The 20,309-nt window shown below is 28.3% G+C and overlaps 1 protein-coding gene across 1 annotated transcript in view; it reads left to right on the top strand.

Moving 5' to 3' along the window:
- Window positions 1-20,309, top strand: part of LOC142223685 (uncharacterized) — a 530,354-nt gene that overhangs the window by 353,229 nt on the left and 156,816 nt on the right. The window contains exon 4 of the mRNA XM_075293541.1: window positions 17,319-17,363. Coding sequence (XP_075149656.1) covers window positions 17,319-17,363 — 45 coding nt within the window. The remainder of the gene's footprint in view (window positions 1-17,318; window positions 17,364-20,309) is intronic.

Here is a 20,309-nt window from a genome sequence, read left to right as displayed (position 1 = left end):
AAAAATTTAGACAAAATTTTATTTCAATGGAAAATTTTGTCAACATTTTATTTCCATAGAAAATTTTGTCAAAATTTTATTTCTATAAAAAATTTAGTCAACATTTTATTTCTATAGAAAATTTAGTCAACATTTTATTTCAATATTATTTCAATTTAGACAAAATTCTATTTCAATGGAAAATTTTGTCAATTTTTTTTCCATAGAAAATTAGTCAAAATTTTATTTCTATAGAAAATTTTGTCAAAATTTTATTTGTATAAAAAATTTTGTCAAAATTTTATTTCAATAGAAAATTTAGTCAAAATTTTATTTCTATAAAAAAATTTAGTCAAAATTTTATTTCTATAGAAAATTTTGTCAGAATTTTATTTCTATAGGAAATTTTGTCAAAATTTTATTTCTATAAAAAAATTAGTCAAAATTTTATTTATATAGAAAATTTAGTCAAAATTTTATTTCAATAGAAAATTTAGTCAAAATTTTATTTCAATAGAACATTTTGTCAAAAATGTATTTCTATAGAAAATTTTGTCACAATTTGATTTCTATAGAAAAGTTTGTTAAAATTTTAATTCTAAAGAAAATTTTGTTAAAAGTTTTTTCTGTAGAAAATCTTGTGAAAATTTTATTTCTATTGAGAATTTTGTCAAAATTTTATTTCAGTAGAAAATTTTATCAAAATGTTATTTCTATAGAGCAAAATTGACTCCACAGCCCTGTAACCAATTACGGTTAAACTAATAGCTTTAACTGCTAATGCCTTTTGTGCCTCTTAATGAGTTTTTTTTATAATTTTTAAAATTATAATAAAATAAAAAAATAAATAATATTATATTTACACGCAAAAGTATATTTGTCCTCTGGAAAACAAAGTTTGAGACCACAAAGTTTTTTGTTTGTTCATTTTCTCATTGTTGATAAAATTGCGTTCCCTGAAGCTGATATCTAATTTTGCTAGTGAATTGGCAAGTGCACACATTGTTCGTTAAAGGCGGGTATTATGTTCGATTGAAATTTTCCCTGTTACTTTATTCAAATAATTCCATTTTGATGCAGATAATTTTATTGTACCGATATACTAATTTGCTTGTGGATTTTGTCAAGATTGGAGTGTGTTTATTTTTATTTATATTTTTAATTATTTTAAAGAAAAAATAACCATGTAAACAAAAAGATTTTCAACTTGAAAATCGAAAATATTATCATCCTTTAAAAGAGCTCAACGTTTTTCAAAATATTCGTTTTTAAAATTCAAACAAAGGCTTTACGTCAAACCTAGTAACAGTTCCCGACATTTGTCTTTCAATTATGATGCCATGTGATTTATTTGCCTATGGAAAGTGAGTGAAAATTCATAGACAAAGAAAGTTTTGCACAGAAACCACTTTGACAAAAACCCAAACAAAAAAAAATAAAACAAAACAAATCACTTTGCCCTGGTTGCCTCTTGTGGCCCCATCTATACAAGATTTTCGAAAAACAAAAAAAAAAAAAACGAAACAAAAGGGAAATGAAAGCATAAAGAAAAACAATCATATTTTGTGGTTGAAAGTATATCCATACAACGGAAATCACTTATTTTTATTCTTTCCTCTTTAGGCCATGGTAAACCGCACTTTGGGTAGTTTTCCCACTTGTCTTTATACCCTTCAGCGTAATTCAACGACAATGAAAACCTCTCTTATGCGCACACACACGTACACACTTATAAACATATACACACCATTTTTATACTGGTATTGGTAGAAGAACAAAATTCAAAAATACCAGGATTCACACCGACATACTAAAAATTGCATTATTTCCTTCAATATGCACAAATTGCTTTCAGTTCTTTTTTTTATTTTTCTACACTTTGGTTTTATTCTCACTCTTGTTTAATCCCTCCATTATTTGATTCGATGGTATTGAATCTTTTGTAGGAAAAAATAAAGCATAGTTTCTTTTGGGGAGGGAGAAGACAAAAACAATTGTAGCATACTTTTAGGAGTATGCATTTATTGGTTTGAGGGTGTAGTCAACCTTTTACAAACAGGAGAGCTTATTGGAGGAAATTGTATTCTTCCACCTTTATGAAACCCGAGATGCATTATTTCTTCTTTATTTTTTAGGGAATTTTCAAACAAGCAGGTAAAGGGTTTATATCAAGGATATATGTATATATGGAGGTGTAAGAATGAAAATATAACAATAAAATAATATATGATTGCTTCAATTTCATGTAATGTAGTCCTCAACCCAGGAACGTGTAAATGTACCAGTAAACAAATGAAATTGGTAAAAATCGAATAAAACAATATCGTTGGCTAAGGGAACGAAGAAATCTCATGTAACCACATTTCCACAAGGACACAGAAAAAATGTTTGAATTGAAGGGGAATGTTATGTAGCTCTGTTAATGCTGAAAATTCAATAAAAAAGCTAACTTTTGAATAATCATAAAGATCTACTATCTACTACCTCTACAACATTTGAAATATTCAAAATTTCCACAAATCAAATTTCCACACTTAGAAGAAGCTGCATAACCAGAAAGACAACTTTTCAAAATTGTGAAAAATCGAAATTTTTAATTCTTATAACAATCGCTAGTACTGGTCGTGCTTAAGGTATTAATTTTCACATGGCTCCACGTTGGGCGCCAAATTTTGAAAAATGCAAAAACTCCACAAATCAAATTTCCACACTTGGAAGAAGCTGGAAAACCAAAAAGACGACTTTTCAAAATTTTGAAAACCCGAATTTTTTGATTCTTATTACAATCCCTAGTAATGGTCATGTTATAGGTATTAATTTTCACTTGGCTCTACGTTGGGAGCCAAATTTTGAAAAAAAAAAACAAATTAAAAATCCAAAAACACCTACAAATCAAATTTCCCGTCTTGGAAGAAGCTGGAAAACAAAAAATGCGACTTTTCAAAAATTGAAATTTTTGATTCTTATTACAATCGCTAGTATTGGTCCCCTCGTTAGGCGCCAAATTTTGAAAAATTCAAAAACTCCACAAATAAAATTTCCACACTTGGAAGAAGCAGGAAAACCAAAACGACGACTTTTTAAAATTTTGAAAAATCGAAAATTTTGATTCTTGCTTCAGGTATTAATTTTCACACGGCTCCACGTTGGGCGCCAAATTTTGAAAAATGCAAAAACCCCACAAATCAAATTTCTACACTTGAAAAAAGCTGGACAACCAAAAAGACGACATTTCAAAATTTTGAAAAATCTAAATTTTTGATTCTTATTACAATCCCAAGTAATGGTCGTGCTTAAGGTATTAATTTTCTCTCAGTCCCACGGTGGACGCCAAATTTTGAAAAAAAAAAATCAAAAATCAAAAAACTCCTACAAACCAAATTTCCCGTCTTGGAAGAAGCTGGAAAACAAAAAATGCGACTTTTCAAAAATTGAAATTTTTGATTCTTATTACAATCGCTAGTAATGGTCGTGCTTCAGGTATTAATTTTCACTTGGCTCCACGTTGGGCGCCAAATTTTGCAAAAAAAATGAAAAATCCAAAAACTCCAACAAATCAAATTTCTCGTCCTGGAAGAAGCTGGAAAAATACAGTCGACTTTTCAAAATTTTGAAAAATATAAATTTTTATTCTTACTACAATATAAATTTTCACTCGGCCCCACATTGGGCGCCAAATTGTCTATTCTCCTCCTACAAATCAAATTTCACGTCTTGGAAGAAGCTGGAAAACAAAAAATGCGACTTTTCAAAAATCGAAATTTTTGATTCTTATTACAATCCCAAGTAATGGTCGTGCTTTAGGTATTAATTTTCACTCAGTCCCACGGTGGGCGCCAAATTTTGAAAAAGATCAAAAATCCAAAAACTCCTACAAATCAAATTTCCCGTCTTGGAAGAAGCTGGAAAACCAAAAATGCGACTTTTCAAAAATCGAAATTTTTGATTCTTATTACAATCGCTTGTAATGGTCGTGTTTCAGGTATTAATTTTCACTCGGCCCCACGTTGGGCGCCACATTTTGCAAAAAAAAAAATTGAAAATTCCAAAAACTCCAACAAATCAAATTTCTCGTCCGGGAAGAAGCTGGAAAAATACAATCGACATTTCAAAATTTTGAAAAATATAAATTTTTTATTCTTACTACAATATAAATTTTCACTCGGCCCCACATTGGGCGCCAAATTGTCTATTCTATTGTACTGATTCGAATGGGATTTGGATACGTGTTCAATAAAATGTCATAAATATAACTTCGATGAAGCTTCGTGTCCTACATCAAGTAATCACTATGATGACATTATAGGGAATACAGGGTGTCTGATATTTAATGTTACAAAATAAATCGCTACATTTTTTTCATTTTAGCGTTCAATAGCAAAAAATATCAGAAACGACGTCAAAGTTTAGAACCAGCTTAGATTTGTTCGTAATATCCGTTTAAATGCCGAAAAAGCCATGATACGCCGCATTTGAGTGGTATTGCGATACTTTGGACCATTCCCAGTGAAGCGCCTTCTTGAAATGATCGACACTTTGGTATTTTTTTAGTGCCAACCTCACTCTCCAAAATGTCTCAAGAGCAAACGTCCAACGGATTGAGATCAGAAGATTTTGGTGGCGATTGTGCCATATAAATTAAGGTAGGAGCTTCATTTGGGAGCCATCGTGGTGCAATGGTAAGCATGCCCGCTGTGCATACACAGGGTCGTGGGTTCAACCTCAGTTTTGACCGAACACCTTATCATTGAGTTCACCACTGTGGTATCACACTGGACTGAATAGTCGAAGTGAGCCTGAAAAATATCGAACTGCCACTATACCTAACCTAGGAACCTCATTTGTAAGTCGTTCTTGATTGGCGTATGCTGAGTTTAATGGTACTAGACCTTTTGGAATGTCGCATAGTCCATGGCAATGATTGGATAATAAAAAAGAAATTACGAAAAAATCGAAAATTCGACTTTTTGATGCCTATTGAAATCGCTAGTTCGCTCGGGCTTCAGGTATTAATTTTCAGCAGACCCCACGTTGGGCGCCAAATTGCTTTTAGTGGCTCTGCTGGTATTTGGAGACTTGGAGAAGGCTGTGCTTTAGGTATTAAATTTCCTCTACTTCACTTTGGGCGCCAAATTTTCTATTATAGTGACTCGGCCGGGATATGGTTACTTTTCCAGTAAAATGTCATCCTACAAATCACTTAGATGGGGGTTCGTGTCCCACATCAACTTGTCTCTATGACGATATTATAGGGAGTGACACAGTGGCTGACACATTACGAAACAATATAAAGTGTTTTTTTCTTGATTTTGTTGTTCAAAGGCACGGCTTATGGACTTCAAATGGTCTAAAAACCCATAACACACTGTACGAAAATGGCTCTGCGGTATTTTGGTTCAATCTTTGTGAAGCGTCTCCTTGAGATTACCGACACTTTGTTATTTCTAGTACCAACCTTACTTTCCAAAGTGCTTTCGCCGCAGATTTCCAACGGATTGAGATCCGGAGAAATGAAGCGAGGTATCTCAGTTTTAAGCCAGTCTTGTTTTTTTAATCCTGTCTGAGTGCGGTGGTGCTGAGTCTAGTTGGAAAGCCCATTTTTTGTGGCCGAAATGTTTTTTTTTTTTCGCCTAGGGCTTTAATATTGACTTTAGGACATTTTGCTGACCATATTTGGAATTAACTTTGAGTCCACGGACGATACATACAACCGGGGAGTGACTATTGGTCGTCACGGCGACTTTCATCAATACCAAATTCGGTAACTTGCCACTGTGTTTCAAGCAAAGCAGCAAGTCTTTGACTCTTTCTTTTTTGGGCATCCGTGAGCCTTTTTGGAATTTCAATGGCTTTAGACCAAGCTCAGTTTTCAATATGCTGACGAGCAAATTTACTACTACGGCGGCGTGGACTTTTCAGATAATTTTTGGTGTTGTTAGCGTTTTTGCGTCGAATTTTCGGACGCGATTCAACACTGACAGTATCACGGTACCAACGGATCGCACTGCGCAAGTCACTGACGGGACAGTACAGTAGAAAAACTGGCACCCAACATTGGACGCGTTTCAACCACGACAGTATCACAGTAACGAAGGCTCCCAGTGTCCAAACACCAAGTAAATTTATGATACAAGTATTCAAGTCATTGTGGGGACAGTACAGCGGAAAAAGTGGCGCCCAACGTTGGACGCGATTCAACCATGACAGTATCACGAAAAGTGTCCTAAAACTCGGTCCCACTTTTTCTGCTGTACTGTCCCCTCAGAAAAAGTGGCGCCCATCGTAGGGACGAAAATTAATGCCTGAATAAGCAGGTAATTAAAAACATTAACAAATGGTAGGGTACAAGCATCCACTTCATAGCAAAGGCAGAATACCCGAAAAGTTGGCGCCCAACGTGGGTCCGACTGAAAATAAATACTAAATTGCAAGCATTATAAACAAAGTTTGTTTAATGTATAGTCTTAGCTATTGGTGCTTTTTGTCTTATACATTTTTTTATAAATTTTATAAATTACAATAAAATAAAAAAAATAATAAATAATATTAGAAAAAATGTATTTCTTTTCTGGGAAATAAAATGTTATACTAAAAAAGGTTTTCTTCATTTTTTGTTGTTGTTAAAATTTTCTTCTCTCAGGCAACACAAAATTTCTTTGAAGTGATATTTTGTTTTGTGTATTCCCGCATGCATATCGAGTATCCATTTTTGTTTATATTGATGGCAATGCCAAGATAGTATTTCGAAAAGGATATTGTTGATGCTAAAAACAATTTAAATACAGGTAATAACGTTACAAACTCATTCACACCTACAACAGCATACAATTTTCGTTATTGCAAATTGAAAAGTAAAAAACAACATTCTGTGACTGGAGAAGTATTCTACAATTGCACTATAAATGCAGGATAATGTAACGGATAGGTATATTTACATATATTTAGTATTATTGTCAAATATCCTAAAGGGTAGTTTGTCACAAGATATCCCCAATTAAATGCAATGGATTTTAAAGCGATAAAATTACCATTTATAACATCGAAAAGGTAAATCAAAAATGTGGTAAAAGCAAACAGAGTTTTCAATAAAATATATTAATGACGTATTGTATAACTTGCAACTCAATACCGAATTAAAAAAAATTTACAGCTGGGACAGAACAACGGAAAATTAAAAATGTGCCTTGTTTACTAAGGTGTAATCACAAAAATAATTTATCACGTCTGGTTGCTAGTCAAAGGTTCCTCTCGTCCTAACTTTATTTTTAATTATTTAGAAAATTTTGTCGACATTTTAGTTCTATAGAAAATTTTGTCAAACGTTTATTTCTATAGAAAATGTTGTTAAAAATTTTATTTCTATAGAAAATGTTGTCAAAATTTTATTGTATAGACAATTTTGTCAAAAATTTATTTTTATAGAAAATTTTGTCAAAATTTTATTTCTATAAATTTTGTCAAAATTTTAATCTATTTTTTCTGAGTTCGGCTTACACATTAAGAAGTGACGCGACTTTAGTGCAACAGCTCTTGAAATGGTGGACAACCACTTTTGCCACTAGTGCCAAAAATAATCTACCAAAGTTTGGAGAAAATTTTACCACAAAAAAATTTTAACAAAATTTTATTTCCATAGAAAATTTTATCAAAATTTTATTTCCATAGAAAATTTTGTCAAAATTTTATTTCCATAGAAAATTTTATCAAAATTTTAGTTTTGTCAAAATTTTATTTCCATAGAAAATTTTATCAAAATTTTAATCCCATAGAAAATTTTTAAGAAAATGTTGTCAAAATTTTATTTCTATAGAAAATTTTGTCAAAATTTTATTTCTATAGAAAATTTTGACAAAATTTTATTTCTATAAAAATTTATGTCAAAATTTTATTTCTAAAGAAAATTTTGTCATAGAAAATTTATTTCCATAGAAAATTTTGTCAAAATTTTATTTCCATAGAAAATTTTGTCAACATTTTATTTCCATAGAAAATTTTATCAAAATTCTAATTCCATAGAAAATTTTTTAGAAAATTTTGTCAAAATTTTATTTCCATAGAAAATTGTGTAAAAATGTTATTTCCATAGTAAATTTTGTCAAAATTTTATTTAATTTTTTTTTATTTAAAACTATACTAAACTTATAGTAAATATAATATGAGTATGGGAAAAAAATAAGGGGAATCTTTAGCAACTGAGGCCATCAGCTATGTCAAAATTTTAGTTCTACAGAAAATTTGGTAAAGTTTTTATTTCTATAGAAACTTTTTTTTTGTCCAGATTTTATTTCTAAAGAAAATTTTGTCCATATTTGATTTCTACAGAAAATTTGTCAAAATTTTTATTCTATAAAAAATTCTGTCAAAATTTTATTTCCATAGAAAATTTTGTCAAAATTTTATTTCTATAAAAAATTTTGTCAAAATTTTATTTCTATAAAAATTTTATTTCTATTGAAAATTTTTTCAAAATTTTATTTCTATCGAAAATTTTGTCAACATTTTATTTACATAGAAAATTTTATTTCCATAGAAAATTTTGTCAAAATTTTATTTCCATAGAAGATTTTATCAAAATTTTATTTCCATTGAAAATTTTATCAAAATTTTAATTCCATAGAAAATTTTTAAAGAAATGTTGTCAAAATTTTATTTCTATAGAAAATTTTGTCAAACTTTTATTTCTATAGAAAACTTTGACAACATTTTATTTCTATAAAAATTTTGACAAAATTTTATTTCTATAAAAATTTATGTCAAAATTTTATTTTTAAAGAAAATTTTGTCATAGAAAATTTATTTCCATAGAAAATTTTGTCAAGATTTTATTTCCATAGAAAATTTTGTCAACATTTTATTTCCATAGAAAATTTAATCAAAATTTTAATTCCATAGAAAATTTTTTAGAAAATTTTGTCAAAATTTTATTTCCATAGAAAATTTTGTCAAAATTTTATTTCTATAGAAAATTTTGTCAAAATTTAATTTCTATAAAAAATTTTGTAAAAATTGCATTTATATCGAAAATTTTGTCAACATTTAATTTCTATAGACAATTTTGTCAAAATTTTATTTCTATGGAAAATTTTGTCAAAATTTTATTTCTATTGAAAATTTTGTCAAAATTTTATTTCTATAGAAAATTTTGTCAAAATTTTATTTCTATAGAAAATTTTGTCAAAATTTTATTTCTGTAGAAAATTTTGTCAAAATTTTATTTCTATAGAAAATTTTGTAAAAATCTATGGAAAATTTATGGGATACCTCTTAGTTAGAAATATAGCTATGTCAAAATTTTAGTTCTATAGAAAATTTGTTAAAGTTTTTTATTTCTTTAGAAACTTTTTTTGTCCAGATTTTATTTCTAAAGAAAATGTTGTCCATATTTGATTTCTACAGAAAATTTGTCAAAATTTTATTTCTATAAAAAATTCTCTCAAAGTTTTATTTCCATAGAAAATTTTGTCAAAATTTTATTTCCATAGAAAATTTTATTTCCATAGAAAATTTTGTCAAAATTTTATTTCTATAAAAAATTTTGTCAAAATTTTATTTCTATGGAAAATTTTTTCAAAATTTTATTTCTATCGAAAATTTTGTCAACATTTTATTTCCATAGGAAATTTTATCAAAATTTTAATTTTGCCAAAATTTTATTTCCATAGAAAATTTTATCAAAATTTTATCAAAATTTTAATTCCATAGAAAATTTTTAAGAAAATGTTGTCAAAATTTTATTTCTATAGAAAATTTTGTCAAAATTTTATTTCTATAGAAAATTTTGACAAAAATTTATTTCTATAAAAATGTATGTCAAAATTTTATTTCTAAAGAAAATTTTGTCATGAAAATTTATTTCCATAGAAAATTTTGTCAAAATTTTATTTGCATAGAAAATTTTGTCAACATTTTATTTCCATAGAAAATTTTATCAAAATTTTAATTCCATAGAAAATTTTTTAGAAAATTTTGTCAAAATTTTACTTCCATAGAAAATTTTGTCAAAATTTTATTTCTATAGAAAATTTTGTCAAAATTTAATTTCTATAAAAAATTTTGTGAAAATTGCATTTATATCGAAAATTTTGTCAACATTTTATTTCTATAGACAATTTTGTCAAAATTTTATTTCTATGGAAAATTTTGTCAACATTTTATTTCTATGGAAAATTTTGTCAACATTTTATTTCTATTGAAAATTTTGTCAAAATTTTATTTCTAAAGAAAATTTTGTCAAAATTTTATTTCTATAGAAAATTTTGTCAAAATTTTATTTCTATAGAAAATTTTGTCAAAATTTTATTTCTATAGAAAATTTTGTCAAAATTTTATTTCTATACAAATTTTATTTCTATGGAAAATTTTTTCAAAATTTTATTTCTATGGAAAAATTTGTCAAAATTGCATTTCTATAGAAAATTTGGTAAAGCTTTTTATTTCTATAGAAACTTTTGTCCAGATTTTATTTCTATAGAAAATTTTGTCCATATTTTATTTCTATAGAAAATTTTGTCAAAATTTTATTTCTATAAAAATTCTGTCAAAATTTTATTCCCATAGAAAATTTTGTCAAAATTTAATTTCTATAGAAAATTTTGTCAAAATTTAATTTCTATAAAAAATTTTGTGAAAATTGCATTTATATCGAAAATTTTGTCAACATTTTATTTCTATAGACAATTTTGTCAACATTTTATTTCTATATACAATTTTGTCAAAATTTTATTTCTATTGAAAATTTTATCAAAATTTTGTTTCTATAGAAAATTTTGTCAAAATTTTATTTCTATAGAAAATTTTGTCAAAATTTTATTTCTGTAGACAATTTGGTCAACATTTTATTTCTATAGAAAATTTTGTAAAAATCTGTGGAAAATTTATGGGATACCTCTTAGTTAGAGAGGAAATTATTTCAAAATCTAGCAAAACGTCAAGAATTCTACTAATCTACCAAACAATAAAAAATCTATAATTTTTGGTAGAATTGTGCCAACCGTGGCAATCGTATCTGCATTACGTTTCAATCATTCGAAGAGAGGATTTTACCATGCAAGCATAATAACGAATTCATCTTATCACAATCTGCTACCCAGTTTATTACCCTGTTATTTAGTTTTCCATTTCCACAAAAAATTCCAATTATTTAATCAAATATCGGAAGAGCTATTTCGTGTTATCTAGAACTAAATCACCTCAAAAAGTATGGTTAGTTTTTCGCTCAATACTCACTTATAGCAATTTTCCATATTATGTACAACCTGCAGATTTTCGAAAAATCTATGCTCATTTCACATGCAAGCATACACGCATATCACTCATCTCATATAAGGATATACTTAGAGAAACATATGTACATACTATACACACATATACATATGTATGTGTTTGCTTGTGCATGTTAAACTAATACACAAAGGAACACCTGTTTTGAAAAGTAAAGTTATTTATCTAATATCTAAGATATTTACATAAATGGACATATGCAAACTTTTGCCTTTGCCTACACATAACTGCCCATATTAAGACAAAGACATACAAAGAGACGCTTTCTGCAGAGACGCTTTCTGCAAGAGTGATATAAGTTGAAATTGTGGAAAATGGTAAAATTTAATTTGGAGAAAATTAAGACTGCTATATCTCGATATTTTTTCCAAGTTCTTGAAAAATGTTTTAATCCAGTTGGCTTTAGCAGTTAGAATATTTCTATCTTTAATTTATCTGATTTTTATTATTGTCTAAAAATGCCTTAATATAGCAAAATTTCTAATTATTACACTCTTGCCGAAACGCCGCAAACTCTTAGCTGTCAAAAGCACATATGAAACCATTACCGTAGCTATGTGTAAAAGCTTACCTGTAAAGATAAATGAAATAGCTTAGAGTAGATCAAATCCTACGAGAGAGAGTCAGAGAATGTCTATATGTCAAGAAAATTGTATTTGTAAGGGCATGTGCGTTAATGTATATGGCTATTGAACTAAATTTAGCAAACTGTTCGAAAAAATACACACCGGGTATAACTAGGTATGCGTTTAGAAACATCTGTCGGAAATGCAGTTAACTTAAAAAAAAAACAAAATTTACTACAGTCATAAAATTTTGACAAAGTTTTCAATGGAAATAAAATGGTGACAAAATTTTCTATAGAAATAAAATTCTGACAAAATTTTCTATAGAAATAAAATTTTGACAAAATTTTCTATTTAAATAAAATTTTAGCAAAATTTTCTATAGAAAAAAAATTTTCACACAATTTTCTATAGAAATAAAATTTTACCAAATTTTCTTTTCTTTAAGCTACTCTTGTAGTTTAGTCAACACAATGGTTTTAAAGCTGAGATCAAAACAACAAATATGATTACAGTACAAACCAACAATAAAAACCAAAACACGAATGAAGTAAGAGGAAGCACGCTCAAAATAAACCCAGCCAACTGCACTCAAATTGATGATTTGATGGTGGCAAAGGAAAAGAGAGATTTTTGTATGAATTTAACGGCTCTCATAAACCTTTTTTTCGGAAGGTTCGAGTCTGGTTCACTTTGCGTCTAGCGAACTGCCTGAATTTACTCTGATAACACTAGGTCACAAATAACAAAATTTTCTCTGTGATTTGTTTCTAGCATACTTTTTCCCATTGATTTTGACCTACTAAACACGAAAATGAGTTTTAAAAAATTTTCTGTCGATTGGTTTTCGAGATACAAATTTTTGAACTTTTTTTTTAATTTTTAGAGGTACACTTACAATTTTGAGTATATCTTTCGTCTTATTTGACATATTTGATCCTAGTGCTACTCAAATTTAAGAAAATTGAGTCGTCTACAACTCATTCTCAGAAAATTTTCAAATCGGGTAAGTAGTTTGGATGTTGCCGGCTTAAAAAGTTAAAAAACGGCGTTTTTTAGTAAAAATGTGGCAGAAAAAAACATATAAAAATTCATATAAAATAAAAAACACGTATAGCTGAAAGAAATAACATGAAATTGAATAAAGAAATAATATTTTAAAAAATATTCTACAGAAATAAAATTTTGAAAAAAATTTTTTATAGAAATAAAATTTTATCAAAATTTTGACAAAATTTTCTATAGAAATAAAATTTTATCAAAATTTTGACAAAATTTTCTATAGAAATAAAATTTGGACAACATTTTCTATAGAAATAAAATTTTCTATAGAAATAAAATTTTGACAAAATTTTCTATAGAAATAAAATTTTGAAAAAATTTTCTATAGAAATAAAACTTTGATTAAATTTTCTATAGAAATAAAATTTTGACAAAATTTTCTATAGAAATTAAATTTTGACAAAATTTTCCATTGAAATAAAATTTTGTCAAAATTTTCTATAGAAATAAAATTTTGACAAAATTTTCTATAGAAATAAAATGTTTACAAAATTTTCTATAGAAATAAAATTTTCTATAGAAGTAAATGTTTTGACAAAGTTTTCTATAGAAATAAAATTTTGAAAAAGTTTTCTATAGACATAAAATTTTGAAAAAATTTCGATGGACCATCACACCCAGAAAAAAGGGGTTCTAATGCCAACTGAACTTTATTTTAGTTCATGAATATTAGTTGATTTTAGTTAAATTTTGCACAATATGAGTAAATGTTCTTTATTTGAATAATTTTTTGCTAACTTTAATGACGTGAACTAAAAATAAGAAAAAAGTTGTATACAAATTTAGTGCACAATTATAGAAATAAAATTTTGAAAAAAATTTTTTATAGAAATAAAATTTTATCAAAATTTTGACAAAATTTTCTATTGAAATAAAATTTTATCAAAATTTTGACAAAATTTTCTATAGAAATAAAATTTGGACAACATTTTCTATAGAAATAAAATTTTCTATAGAAATAAAATTTTGACAAAATTTTCTATAGAAATAAAATTTTGAAAAAATTTTCTATAGAAATAAAACTTTGACTAAATTTTCTATAGAAATAAAATTTTGACAAAATTTTCTATAGTATTTAAATTTTGACAAAATTTTCCATTGAAATAAAATTTTGTCAAAATTTTCTATAGAAATAAAATTTTGACAAAATTTTCTATAGAAATAAAATTTTTACAAAATTTTCTATAGAAATAAAATTTTCTATAGAAGTAAATGTTTTGACAAAGTTTTCTATAGAAATAAAATTTTGACAAAGTTTTCTATAGACATAAAATTTTGAAAAAAATTTCTATAGAAATAAAATTTTGACAAAATTTTCTGTAGAAATAAAATTTTGACAAAATTTTCAATAAAAATAAAATGTTGACAACATTTTCTATAGAAATAAAATTTTCTATAGAAATAAAATTTTGAAAAAATTTTCAATAGAAATAAAATTTTGACAAAATTTTCTATAGAAATAAATTTTTGACAAAATTGTCTATAGAAATAAAATTTTGACAACATTTTGACACCATTTTCTATAGAAATAAAATTTTCTATAGAAATAAAATTTTGAAAAAATTTTCTATAGAAATAAAATTTAGGCTAAATTTTCTATAGAAATAAAATTGTGGTAATAATTTTCTTTCTAAATACAATTTTGACAAAATTTTCTATAGAAATAAAAGTTTGGAATAAAATTATCACAAAATTTTCTATAGAAATAAAACTATCACAAAATTTTCTATAGAAATAAAATTTGGACTTCATTTTCTACAGAAATAAAATTTTGACAAAAACTTTTGTAGAATTAAAATTTTGAAAAAATTGTTTCTAGAAATAAAATTTTGACAAAAATTTTTATAGAATTAAAATTTTGACAAAATTGTTTCTAGAAATAAAATTTGAACAAAAATTTCTATAGAAATAAAATTTTGACAAAATATTTTATAGAAATAAAATTTTGACAAAATTTTATATAGAAATAAAATTTTGACAAAATTTTCTATAGAAATAACATTTTGAAAATTTTTTTTTTTTAGAGATTAAATTTTATAAAAATTTGACAAAATTTTCTATAGAAATAAAATTTTATCAAAATTTTGACAACATTTTCTACAGAATTAAATTTTGACAACATTTTCTATAGAAATACAATTTTTAGAAAATTTTCTATAGAAATAAAATTTTGACAAAATTTTTTACAGAAATAAAATTTGGACAACTATAGAAATAAAATTTTATCAAATTTTCTGCAGAAATAACATTTGGACAACATTTTCTATAGAAATATAATTTTGACAAAATTTTCTATAGAAATAAAATTTTGACAAAATTTTCTATAGAAATAAAATGTTGACAAAATTTTTCATAAAAATAAAATTTGGACTTCATTTTCTACAGAAATAAAATTTTGACAAAATTTTCGATAGAATAAAAATTTTGACAAAATTTTCTATAGAAATAAAATTTTGACAAAATTTTCTAAAGAAATAACATTTTGAAAAAATATTCTGCAGAAATAAAATTTTAACAAAATTTTTTTATAGAAATAAAATTTGGACAACATTTGCTATAGAAATAAAATTTTGACAAAATTTTATAAAGAAATGAAATTATGACAAAATTTTCTATAGAAATAAAATTTTGACAAAATTTTCTATAGAAATAAATTTTTGACAAAATTGTCTATAGAAATAAAATTTTGACAACATTTTCTACAGAAATAAAATTTTGACAAAATTTTATAAAGAAATAAAATTATGACAAAATTTTCTATAGAAATAAAATTTTGACACAATTTTCTATAGAATTAAAATTTTGACAAAATTTTCTATAGAAATAGAATTTCGAGAAAATGTTCTATAGAAACTAAAGTTTGACAAAATTTTCTATTGAAATAAAATGTTCACAAAATTTTCTTTAGAAATAAAACTTTAACAAAATTTTCTATTTTCTATTACTAAATTTTCTGTAGAAATAAATCTTTGCAAAATACAATTTTTTTGTTTGGTTGTTTTCAATTTTACATTTTCATTATGTTTCTTGTCAGATATATTAACTTTTATCTGCCAAAATATTTTCCTACCGGAAATATTGATCTTAGACCCCATAAAATAATATATCGATCGATACAGAATCATCTCCTGAGTCGATATAGCTATTGGTGTCCGTCCTTCCATATATGAAATGTTCGCAGGATTCCGGTCGGAATTAATAAACGATTTTGATGAAATTTGGTATAGGATGTTTTTTGGCTTAAGGATAAACACTAGTGAATATGGAAAAATATGATTTTATAGTTCCCAAAAGATATGTATCGCCCGATTTCAACAATTAAGGTCGACTTATTGACTAACCGATCATTTTCCAAATCAACAAAAAGTATTTTTTAAACAGTATTAAAATATGCGAAATTTCATCGAAATCGGTTTAGGTTTAGACATAGCTCGCACATATATGTTTCGCCAGATTTTCCCAAATTTTGCCAAAAATGCCCTTATTTATCAACCAATCATGCTGAAAGTTGGTACAATGCTATATTCTATAGTACTAACTAACATATACCTGCAAAAAATCATTCAAATAGGTTAATTGGATTTAGATATAACTCTCATATACGAAAAATTGGGTCATTACGAAAAATGGGGTCAAATTGCGCTTCTTTACTATCGAATCCTTGTCAATTTCACCACAAAGTGATGTAGTTTACCACCCTTGAGATATGGGAAATTTAATCAAAATTCATCCAGATTTAAATATAGCTCCCGATTTTTCCAAATATTTTCATACAACCCCTATTTATATTAACAGAAAAAAATAATTTTTTTTAGGTACTCTTCTCGAAAGTACGTTACAAGAAAAGGAAATTTCGTTTGTCTAAAATTTCGTTCCGGATGAAAGCACTTTACAATTTGGGTTTAAAAGTACATTGTAGGCTAGTTAGTAAAAAGTTGGCTTCATTTCGAATGAGCTCGAGAAATTCCTAAAGGGACATTAACATTATAAATCAATCTGTATATGCGTGTGTATGTGTGTGTGTTTTTGCTCTGTTTTAAGTTAGCAACATGCAAGGAAACGGAAATTAGGTCAAACAAAGTCTTATGTGCTAATGTATTTGTTCTACACACTCTCACAACTCTAGGTATGCAGGTATTCAAATGATGATAACTACAACAAAGATAAGGACATGTGGCAATAATCTAGCCCGTATATTCAAAATAGGAATTTCATTTAGATTGGCAAGCAAACTATTAGTGAAACACACACGCACACACATTCACATACTCTTATATTTTCGCAAGGATATAAACACACACACACATTCTATGATGTACATTCTATGTTTAAGATATTTATCACTCAAAATTAAAATTTCATTTTCTGGGGTTACTCATTTCCAATTATCATTAAAATATTAATGAGTGGACATTTCTCTTCTCTTTTCAGGATGAAAAGAATCAATTGCTGGTCACCAATGTCTGGTTGAAATTGGTAAGTTAATTTGATATTTAATTGTTATCATTTATCCTTTTTGCGAGTTGTTGCAAATGTCTGCTATATTTCTGTTTGTACACTCAAATTGAATGTTAACGATAAACTTGGTTTTGCTAAATACAGCCATGAAATTTTGTATGCTTACAAATTTCATAGGGATAAGCTGAGGTCACATCTGTATGAATAGAGAATTTAGTTTCTAAGACGAGAAATGAAACCAAATTCCAGTGTAATAAAATTTTGTAACATAGAGCTTTTAATCTAGTCTGTATAACTCGGTACAATTGCACAAAATTTGTCACATTTTTATATAGTTTTCGTTGAAGAGTTTTTATCCTTCGAGTTAGGTGATTCGAATTGGCTTTTTTCCATTCAGAAGCCACTCCAAAGTGAGTATTTTGTGAACAAATAACATGATTGGGTTTACTTGCCAAATACGTTTACTGAAAGTGTACACTTTCGATTGGCCATCAGACCTCAAGTGACGCTGTAATGGTCAATGGTCGTTCTACGACCGTGAGTTCAAAATAAATGCCGAAAATTATAGGCAAAATATCCTATGGAGATAAAAATTCGCCCGTAGACCACGGACAATCCCACAGTTCGTAAGACTCGTCTCAGTATGCGTCTACCGAACAATAGCCACCAAAGTCATTGGATTTCAATCCGTTGGACTATTGCGCCAGGGACATTTGGGAGCGTAAGGTTGGCAATGAAAAAATTTTAAAGTATCGATCATCTCAAGACGCAGCCAAGGAGCTACTTTGCTTGCACGAATGTGGTCACTTACCGATTTTGGTTTTCCCATATTGACAAGTTGGTGAACAAACAAAATTATCGGATTTACTTGCCAAAGAAGTCAAATGAAAATGTTCCCTTTCGACTGGCTACAAGCGCCGTCGACCAACGGTCGCCGAATATTGTCAGGAAAATGTCCTAATGGCAGTACTGAAACCCTGGGTCCAGACAATTATATTGGCCATATGCCCACGATCTGTGGCTAGGTTAAAGGGTGATACGGTCAAAATTTGGTCAATATAAACTTGACGTATTTCTTTCAATTTTGCATTTAATAAACCTGAACACCCCTCATTTTGAAGGAGTGTGTGTGTGTGTAGAATGTTGCTCCTATTTTGATTTTGGAATTCACTCTTCAGTTGTCAAAATGCCGTCCAAGCAAGAAGAGAAGCGTATCAAAATTTTGCTCGCGCATAGCGAAAATCCAAGCTACTCGCACGCAAAGCTGGCAAAATCGCTAAAAGTTGCCAAATCAACCGTTACAAATGTAATTTAAGTGTTTGATGAACGTTTGTCGACAGCCAGGAAGTCTGGATCGGGGGGAAATCGAAAACCGGAAGCCGCTGAGACGACAAAGAGAGTTGCCGGTAGTTTCAAGCGAAACCCTAACCTCTCTCTCCGAGATGCCGCAAATAAGCTGGGTGTATCGTCTACAACCGTGCATCGAGCTAAAAAAACGAACCGGACTATCGACTTACAAGAAGGTAGAGACTCCAAATCGTGATGATAAACAAAATACGACGGCCAAAGCGCGATCCCGAAGGCTGTACACGACGATGCTGACGAAGTTTGACTGCGTGGTAATGGACGACGAAACCTACGTCAAAGCCGACTACAAGCAGCTTCCGGGACAGGAGTTTTATACGGCAAAAGGAAGGGGAAAGGTAGCAGATATTTTCAAGCACATAAAACTGTCAAAGTTCGCAAAGAAATATCTGGTTTGGCAAGCCATCTGTACCTGTGGCTTGAAAAGCAGCATTTTCATAGCTTCCGGGACTGTCAACCAAGAAATTTACGTGAAAGAGTGTTTGAATAAACGTCTGCTGCCTTTCCTGAAGAAACACGGCTGTTCCGTACTGTTTTGGCCGGATTTGGCATCTTGCCGTTACGGTAAAAAGGCCATGGAGTGGTACGCCGCCAACAACGTGCAGGTGGTTCCCAAGGACAAGAACCCTCCCAATTGAGAAATACTGGGCTATTGTCAAGCGGAACCTAAAGAAGACCAAAAAAAAAAACTGCTAAGGACGAGCAGCAGTTCAAGGCAAACTGGCTTTCTGCCGCGAAGAAGGTGGACAAGGTGGCAATTCGGATTTGGAAAAGCGAAAGCCTAACTGAATATTTTTCCTGAATTTTATACTAATTGAACTTGAAAAAGAAATTTAACTTGATTTTTTAAATGAACGATTTCACCGACGCGTGTAGCGTTTTCCCTTGACCAAATTTTGACCGTATCACCCTTTATATAGAATTTTAGGGGGTTTGGTGACAAATTTTCTCCCAAGCAAATCAGTTCAACCCGATTCTACCTATGAAGACTAGATCAGATTTATGAGAACCAATTTTGTTTGAGTTTTAGAGAAAGCATAAACATATCGTGGATATGATGAAATAACGCCTTGATTTGAAATCTTAAATCTGTAGATTTTTTCCGACATTACTTAAATGAATACGATGAGTAAAATCTGGAAATTTTACTTTCAATTTCAAGCAATTTTCATGATCAGTGCGCCTGTTATACCCTGAAATAAGTGTTTTCTTTTATACCTCTAGATTTCCAATTTTAGGCAAATCGGATAGAAAATACAGTTAGATTTTCAATTTTAATCAAATCGGATACAGTTTCTAGACGCCCAAGAAGCAAAATCGGAAGATCAGTCTATATGGGGGCTATACCAAAACATGGACCGATACGGACCATTTTCGACACACCTCCTTATGGTCCCAAAATACCTCTAGATTTCCACTTTCAAGCAAATTGGATAGTAAATACAGTTTCTAGAATCCCAGGAAGCAAAATCGGGAGATCTGTCTATAGCAAAACAAGGACCGATGGGCACCATTTTCGGCACGCCCTTTTATGGTCCTCAAGTACCTCCAGATTTTCAATTTCAGCCAAATTGGATAAAAACTACGGTTTTTATAAGC

Source organism: Haematobia irritans, chromosome 2 (genome assembly GCF_050003625.1).
Source record: "Haematobia irritans isolate KBUSLIRL chromosome 2, ASM5000362v1, whole genome shotgun sequence".
Taxonomy (NCBI): domain Eukaryota; kingdom Metazoa; phylum Arthropoda; class Insecta; order Diptera; family Muscidae; genus Haematobia; species Haematobia irritans.
Note: the sequence above shows the minus strand (reverse complement) of the source record. Positions and strands in the feature narration are given on the sequence as shown.